The sequence below is a fragment of the Phoenix dactylifera genome, chromosome 5 (genome assembly GCF_051530095.1).
Source record: "Phoenix dactylifera cultivar Ajwa chromosome 5, Ajwa_hap1_PhDact_Kaust_v1.1, whole genome shotgun sequence".
NCBI classification, from domain to species: Eukaryota; Viridiplantae; Streptophyta; class Magnoliopsida; order Arecales; family Arecaceae; genus Phoenix; species Phoenix dactylifera.
Window position 1 is genome coordinate 36743724 of NC_143194.1, and position 8779 is coordinate 36752502.

At 39.9% G+C, this 8779-nt stretch overlaps 1 protein-coding gene across 5 annotated transcripts; it reads right to left on the reverse strand.

Moving 5' to 3' along the window:
- Positions 1–1050: 1050 nt before the first annotated feature.
- LOC103718637 (beta-galactosidase-like) lies at positions 1051–8779 on the reverse strand. 5 transcript variants are annotated; one of them, XR_015987528.2, is made up of 20 exons: positions 8100–8728; positions 7862–7957; positions 7602–7714; positions 7419–7485; positions 7211–7303; positions 6925–7068; positions 6410–6498; positions 6126–6231; positions 5949–6036; positions 5331–5449; positions 5087–5251; positions 4656–4825; positions 4435–4544; positions 4203–4312; positions 4000–4110; positions 3827–3928; positions 3459–3664; positions 3046–3364; positions 2606–2910; positions 1051–2134 (listed from the first exon to the last, which is right to left on the reverse strand). XR_015987528.2 is itself a non-coding variant. In XM_008807552.6 (19 exons), the coding sequence occupies exons 1-19, from the start codon at positions 8286–8288 to the stop codon at positions 2767–2769; spliced, it is 2526 nt and encodes an 841-aa protein (XP_008805774.4). In that variant the 5' UTR covers positions 8289–8779; the 3' UTR covers positions 2274–2766. The 5 variants fall into 5 exon arrangements, 4 of the variants coding, with proteins under 4 accessions (XP_008805774.4, XP_008805772.4, XP_089787103.1 ...); XM_008807552.6 differs by lacking the exon at positions 1051–2134 and having other exon boundaries at positions 2274–2895; positions 8100–8779; XM_008807550.6 differs by lacking the exon at positions 1051–2134 and having other exon boundaries at positions 2274–2910; positions 8100–8729.

The window sequence follows — 8779 nt, forward strand, 5'->3', positions numbered from 1 at the left end:
AATCCATCAAATTTGCTGATGTTTAAGCATAACTTCATCAGCATGACAAATTGGTTGGGCAGCTTATTAGCAAGTGCAGAGCCTTGTATGAACAACACCAACTTCCTTCCCATGAACTTTCTGTACAGAAGCTACAAAGAGGAAATAAATAGAACAAAACGTTTTGATATTTAAATGGGGTTAGAATTAATGTGTTGACTAATTTAGTTGGTGATCCCTGCAGAATGGGTAACAATGATCTGATTCAAGGCTTGCCCCAGTCAGTTTATGATTTCAATATATTTGACTATAGTAAGGTTTTTGGAGCAAGCATATTTCATGAATAAAATCTTCCATCAAATCTAGAAACAGATAAGTGCAGCATGAACTGATATGAGACTTGAGGGATGGACCTTTTTTCTGTGTAGACTAATCTATATTCGTATGTTGCGGGACTACGATGAATTCATTGAAGGGATATAAAGAAGATCGTAACGGACCATGACAAACTAGGATATATTTTAAGATATATTAATTCTAATTTTTGAAGAACCGGGTCTAGTTTAAGAGTTTAAATAATAGCATTTGAAAATTAATAGGCACACCAATTCTGCCAGGCCGGTGTGCTGACCTATGAGAATTGAGAAATAACCCATACCGCATTTATGACGAGCCCACTTATTAGCAGGCTGAATTGACATTGGGCCACTCCAGCCTTATGAAATGCACCTGCTCCAGATTTCAATTGTCTAGTTGAGCCACATTCAAACGGCAAACGCTGCCTAGAAACGCTTTGAGCGTTTGTACTCGATTAACTACTAGATGAAGGAAATTCAATTTATCATATCATATCATATGTAAACTCTGTAGTCTTTACTCTTAGTCTAGCCATGTCCAGTGCTCTTCAAATGATCTATTTGTGTGCATGCACGCACGTGCATGATGTGTATGTGTGCGCGTGTGGAGAGAGAGAGAGTATTTAGAATCACATCTACGTCTGATAGCATGAAGTTTTTAATGAACATTTTCAGCAGTTTTTCATTAAAAAAAAAAAAAGAACAGCCTTCTTAGTTTTTATTTGTTTTCTGGTGTTTGTATTATGGGGGGGCGGGCATCCAAAAACATGAAGAAAATAGATAAAAATGTATAAGTACAAAAAAATCCACCTTGGCACCAACTACCACTATTATGGAGTCGTACTAAGTCGGTTGCCTTTTTATTTTCTGTTTGGAAGGGCATTCAAAATGGCTAAGTTGCATGGATTCTTGGAAAGCTACGGGCTACCAAACCTTCCCCTCGCTAACATTACGGCCATGGAGCACTCCACGGCCGAAGCCTTGAGGGAGTAAAGAAGAGAGAGATCTCCCCACCACCCTCCTTGCATTCATTAATGTACACTTTTTCTTGATTTCTCAACCACCAAAAGAAGGCCGGCGTTGTGCTTTTATTTGGTATGGAGCCCCCCCTCTGATAATTCAGTTCAAAATTCAGAAATGACGTTGGGTTGCAACATCAGTATATATATATATATATATAGGCCATAAGCCAGTGGTCCCTAAAAACATATATACTTTGCGACAGCTTGTGGTGGTCCTGGCGTGGTAAATAACCTCATGCTTGCTTACTTCTAGCTACACTCTTTTTATTTTTTTGGACTTAGGAAATGTCTGTGATAGCCCAACCTCTGCTGTAGGGTCATGAACAGAGTGACATCTAACCTACCACAACAAATTCCTTGAAGGCTTCTTAAAGTCACATCATAAATGAGCACCCCTCTACATCCTTTTTAATATTTTTTGCACAACAGCCACTGGTGTTGAAATCACCACTTGTTCCAAAAGCTTAAGTTGATAGAATGTAGTAATTTCAACATAGTATCAGAGCAGAGATCCTGACACCATGTTGAAATCACTACTTGTCTCAAAAACTTAAACTGATAAAATGAAATAGATTTATTTATATATATTATATTTTTTTACAATAGGTATCTTTCTCTCTAGATATTTTGTACCTTATTTTTGGTATGCCCATCAGTGCAACTACACTTTCAGCAGTCGAATCTTTCGGGCTTTACCTTGCATTCCAGCCTTCCATCTCCTTTCAGGACCGATCTAAAAAAGAATCCTGTATGTACAGGATATCTTTATGAAAATTTCTGTAACATCCAAGGAAAAAATTTGTAATTACTTAATCCGTTGAGCCTTCACAGGAGCACATACGAACCCAATAGAGATCTTCAAAGTAGCGAGAGAAATATGTACCAAAAAAAAAAATGTAGTGCGACAAAAAGGAAATGAAACAATTATAATTTATTATGGATCGGCACTCTTACAAATTTCAACAGTATGAAGCGTAACACAATGGTTTGTTCTTACAAGATTGAAAGACACCAGTCTAACCGAGCCCTTTGAATTGCTTAAATAATGACCCTATCACTTGCAAACCAACAGTATGAGCCTAAGCCTTTAGTTGCTTAGAGTATGCATATGGACTCATAATATATGTAGGGTCACTTGTGCACCCCATGCCAAGCCCCTCCAATCTTTTCTTTATTGATGACTAGCCATCCCTATAATCTGGGCTATGTATATTGATTATTTTATCCTCCAACTTAAACAGGCAATACCTTACTTGTCCGTGTGTCGCAGTTTCTGCAACTCCACCAATAGCCAATAGTAATAGCCTCCGGACTTCGACTGTCTACAATTGAGATGAAACTCTATTATTCTGTAAACTTATATATATAACAAAGAAGAATATGGTATCATCTTCTTTGTTTTAACTTGATCAATATTTTGCAGGCAACTGTTCGCAGATGGCCTCAACCGCAAGCTTCTTCATAGTTCCAGGGCATGGGTCTCCTCCAAACATTTCAGAAACAACAGGGACTGAGCACCGTTGCTGGCCAATACATTTCTGCGACAGACTCTCCTGTGTTAAGTTCTAGAAGATATCAGAGAACAAATGCAAAAGTAAATCATGCAAATGCATCGATGTACCGAATTCAAAAATTGCCTCAACATTGAATTCATGGAGATTCAGGATGTGTACGACAGAGATATTTACCTTCTGGAAAATATCATATGAATGGAAGGCATGACAGCTTCCTTCTGAAAAACTTCCGCATGCCCCTTGTGGAGTGCCAAAGCTAGCAAATTTTATGCTTGTCATCTGCTGTCCAGTAGGACAAGACAAATGCGCTTTTGGTCTACCATTGCCTTTGGTTTTCCAGTTATTAAACGAAGGCTGCCATTCAGAAATTTCAGCACAGACACTTCCAACTTTTCTTTTTACCATAGAAATTCCAGTTGGGTCACCACCCCACTCTTCAAGCACAACCAACAGGTTCCCGGTTGGGTTTAGCCAAGAGCGCGGAACATGGTACCTGAGGTTTGTAAGGGCAAATCTTTCAGTTTGATTTCATAAGCATGTGACTTTTGCATACCTGCTATCATATTGCTGGGAGACTGATCACTCACCATCTTTGAGAGGGCTCCCCACAATTGGTTTGACATTTTTTCTCATCGTATGTTCCGCGGTAATCACAAACACCACAAGAACCATAAGCCTTATTGCCAGGCCAATACCGACCAATGCTCTCCCCATTAATCCATATTTGACCTTTCCCCATGCTCCTCATATCCAAAGCCAATGGCTCATTCCCAGCTGGTGCATTGAAGAAAGTCTGAAAGGTACAAACATCACAACAATGTCAAGTTGTCAACAGAAGAGAAATTTCTTTTATCTTCGACATAAATGAAAAAAAAAATTATTTTTTTTTTTGGCTAACGAGGAAGGAAAAACTTCATATGAAATGAACAACAGCTGAATTGACTGCAGACCCTACCTTGTACCATGTTAACGGCTGCATATTAGATGTGTCTCCCCATTCAACAGTAGAACTTCCACTGAGCGAATGAAGGCTCAGGGCTTCTCCTTTCAAACCAATCTGCATGAAGTTATGAAAGTTAGAGTTGTAATGTATAGCACCATTTAAGAAACTACAGTAAGTTGGCTAACCTGGTAGGTCCATTTCTGCCTTGAAAGATCTCTCTCTCCCTCGTTAAGACCATCCAAGGTTACCGGACCAAGAACACCAGCGTTCCATGTCTCAAAATGGTCCCCAACATTCTAAAACAAATCAGAAAAGCAAAAATGAAGTCATCAAATTTTGTGAAATTTTGATGGTCGTAGACAGATTCAGATAAAACGCAACAACTTACAGGGAGCCCAACAGCTACACTTAGAATGGAGATCTTGTTGCTGCCTGCCCACAACTTGACATTTCCACTATATGTCAGCTTTGGACTGTTTAGACTACCATAAACATTGCCTGCCAAATTAAAAAAACAGAAGTATTCCTTTCAAGTAAGGACTGGACTTCAGCAAAGAATAGGTTTATTTTACAATGACCAGTAGTTGTATGAATATTCTCTATAGACCAGAGCTATCTACCTGCCGGTTGTCCATTGATGAAAACATGCATACCATGACCAGCTGATAGCACATTGAGGACTGGATACTTGCCATTTTTCAGAAATTGTTCGTCCTGGCCTATGTTGATGCTGAAATAAGAACATAGTTGAGGTAGGCAAAGAGATGTTTAGTCTAGCATTAACAGAATAAGAGCTGCTCATGAAGGTTTCGAAGAAGGTAATGAAAAATTAGCTACTCACTATGTTGTGTACCACAGGTAGTCTGAACGATCCCATGTTATACTTATCTGCTCAATCAGTCCATCTTTTGTGAATGCGTCTGCATCAAGGGAGTTGATCTCTTCATTATATGACTTCCAAGAAAACCCTCCAACCCGTTCCATTTTCATGTGCGAGGATTGAGCTCCGACCTGCACAATGACCATGTAAAAGCATCCTGTAAATCACAAGTCCAAATTTCTAAATGAATTAGTGAGCAGAACCTAGAGCCAGTTTTCAGCCAAATCGACAAGGCAGACCAAAATACTTTTCTACAGAACCAAACACATTCCATGATATGAACCCTCTCAGGACAAAAAGGTGGAATTTTATGAGAGAGATGTGCGTCCGTTGTGCAACAGAAGGAATTTGAACATAAGCACAATGACTCAATTATCTTAATTCTTTCTCACCCTGGCAGTATTGAAAACTGCAGTTTTGCAGTCAGGGAGTATGCTGATGGACCAAGGTGGAAGATCATAGTGAATTCCATTGAATGTTACCCTTCCATACGAACTAGGGTTATAATTGGCAAGGAATGCAGCACAAACTCCTGACTTTGACCGGAAAACATGTGCCTGGAGACAAAATAATAGTGGAGTTAGCTCGGAACTACTTGAATAGTTTTGTTAGTGCAGAAGGGCATAAGAAATAAACCTCTTGATAACTTCCAAGTGACGTTGCAGTAGGATCACCCGAAACCAAAGCTGATTCGCACATTTTGATAGCTTTATGCATGTCTCTCAAATGGCCCCATTTTGGTTCTCTTAAAAGACCTGGGAAAGAGAACGGTGAAGTCATTACCAGCTAAGGAAAAGAGTCTATGTAATCGGACTTGAACCAGAGCATAACTGAAAATATGCAGTGTCAGACACCCTCACATTAATCTTGTTTAGGACAACAATACAGTATTTGGGTAACTCCAAGGAAGCTCGTCTATAGATATAAAAGAAATGTTCTGTTGATTAATCGGATATACTAGCTTTATGAGGATAAACAGAATTGCTCTAGAAGTATAGAAATATATTGTTATTTCTCGACAACAATCCATTCAACGGGCATAAGCATCACATCTTGTTGAAGTAAGAGTGTTGCACCATTAACTGGAAAGTTTCAGCGAAAAGTAATAAACATGTAAATATGGAAAGCAAGAAGTTTATAAACAGCTTATATTTGATATCTGATAGGATGATTTCACCCAAACTGCAGAAAGATGATTCTGAAAACAAGTAATAAAGAATGTGCATATAGAATAGGAAAGCAAGTTCTGCATACCATATTCATCAATTGGAGCATCATATTCATAGCTAGTTGCAATGAAAGGGCCACCAGCTGTTCGGCCAAAGTTCGTTCCACCATGATACTGGAGGTAAAGGAAACATATGAATTGTTTTGCTTCAGAGAGTAAGGTGCTACAAATTTAACCAACTGGTTTGAAATATTAATTCTCACCATATAATAGTTGATGAATGATCCACCTTTCTGTATAAACCGTGCAACAGCAAAGGCCAAGTCCTCAACCGGTCGGTGGGGAACTGGACCTCCAAAAGCTGTGAACCTGCAATCAAAAACAAATTTGAAAAAGTACAACTAGATTAACAAAGGCTCCTGAATGACTGATGATGTATGAATTACAGATGAAATCAGAAGAAAAAAACATTGCACATCCAAGGAGAATATTTCTTCAATAGAAAAAAAAAAAAAAGTTGAGGAGAATCAGCAGCTAGAAGAAATACCAGCCAGTCCAAGCTTCGGTCCAGATCATGGGTTTATAAGGCTTGTTTGGAGAAAAATCATCGCAGTAAAAGCCATTGCAGGTATTTATCTGCCAAGTTTCAACAAATGGTTATGGTAGGTATAGGGAAGAAAAACAATTAAGAAGTAACTAAACATTGACTTGTAAATTAAAAGATATAGAACGATCTCCAGTAAAATTCAGATTCTCAGCCTCATATTTGGTTATCAGAGTTACAGATGCAATGAATACATACAGAATAGAAAACCAACAACATCACTTGAGTCGGTATGACAGTCCACATAAACCATAAAAATTGATGTGCGAATAAAACAGGGCAACGGATGGAACACCAAAGCTCGAGTCATATACAATGGCATAAAAGTAGAAAAAAGTGCAGTGCGTGAAATTGAAAGGCATGTATACTTGCGGTTGGTGATATTTCGTACGCATGGAATAAGGGTGTCATAGATGACGAATCCACAACTAAGGAAGAAATGATGGCTGAGAGCTTACCACTGGATCAGGGGCATCTTCTTGTTTGCACATGACCCATGGCACACCAGTTTTCAGACCGACGGCCATTTGAGCAGCCCAGTTCGCATAAACCTTTGCAGGGGCTCCACCATTATATTCCATTGGCCCAAACTCATTCTCAATCTGCACAATTTAAATACAGAAGCAGAAAACAGAGAGCACTCAGTAGAAATCCATCAGTTCTCCAAATCCATCATTTTTCTCTTATTTGGTGCAAATAGGAAAAATAAAACAATGCAGGACCTCAAGGCAGGATTGGAGATACCTGAGAGAGGATAATTGGACCACCCTGCCATTCAAACAGCCCTTCGGCCTTCATCATGGAGACAATCTTCCCTGTGAATTTCTCCATTGCCGCCTTTTTGAAGGCCACGTTGATTGTTCAATGATAAGCAACCAAGTGAAAACACAACAGGTATATGTTTTTAACTAGCAAAAACGGATTTTTTTTTTTTTGTTGATAAAATTCTTACCTTGAAAGGGCCATTCTCTGTCCTGAAGCTGATTCCAGGGACATATTTGAGCCAAATAGGAAATCCCCTGTCATACACGTAGAAGATTATAAACAAGGCATTACCTTAGATTCCAATGTATTGCATACAAGTCCTGATCTACAGCTATTTACCAAAGAAAAAAAAATGGCAATAAAGCTATACCCAAAATTCCATTCCGCACAAACATAGGGGCCAATTCGAAGATGAACGTAGAGGCCGGCCTGCTTCACCAGTTTGATGAAGCGAACAAGGTCATACCTCCCCTCAAAATAATACTGCCAAAAATACAACAGAAAAGAAAAAAATTATTCCCGACAAATAACACTCTCAGCCAAAACGAAAGAAAAAAATATATTGATAAAGGAGAAATTTTAAATTTTTAGAAGGAGGGGAGGGGGTGAAAGGTTCTATGAGTTCCAAACCTGGCCAGGGGAGGGCTCGTGCGCGTTCCAGAACACATAAGTCTGTATGACATCCAAGCCTCCAACTTTGGCCTTCTGGATAAGATCCGGCCACATCTGGACACCACCCAAAAGAGCAAAATCAAATTTTTACATCAAAAACGCAAAAAAAAAGGGCAGAAAAGTTCCAAAACAGCCAAAATGTGAGGCACCAAGGAGCCACATTCCCCAAAAGAGCAAAAACTTGAACAGGGCTCACATCAGGAGTGCTCCTGGGGTAGTGAATGGAGCCGGAGATGAGGATCCTCCGCTGCCCGTTGATGATGACAGCCTTGTGGTCGTAGGAGACGGCGGCATCCCCCAAAGAGAGGAATGCCACCATTAGCGCCACCATCAGAACCGCCGACAGCCAGCGGCCGCCTCCGCTCATTACTCCCTCGGAACCCATTTACCAGCCAATGGGTTCTCCCTTACTCTCCTTTTTCCTTCTATATGCAGTATACACCTCCGTACTTCGAAAGGGAACAGAGAACAAAAAATAGAGAGCAGGAAGAGGGAGAGGAGGGAGAACAGAGAAAAGAGAAATGGAGGTCAGACGATTTGTCTACTGATTGTAATATTTATATATCTCTGTAATCCTTTCTCACTAATCTACATCCTTTTCCTTAATGTTCACGTATCTATTTCTCTTCCGCGGGAAAAGAGCTGATACTACTCAATCGCGGTAAGAGCAAGAAGGAGAGAGAGTGAGAGAAGGGGTGAAGCAGGGGACCCGGGAAGCGTGGACAGGGAGCAGGGCCGCAGGGTGGTTCGATGCGCGAGGGAAAGAAAGCGAATTCATTATGTTGGGGCCCACTCCCCCGTGAAAACGTAATCCAACCACCACTCGGGTTTTTTGCTTTTTATTTTTCCTATTTATAGCAATACTACTCTTTCTTT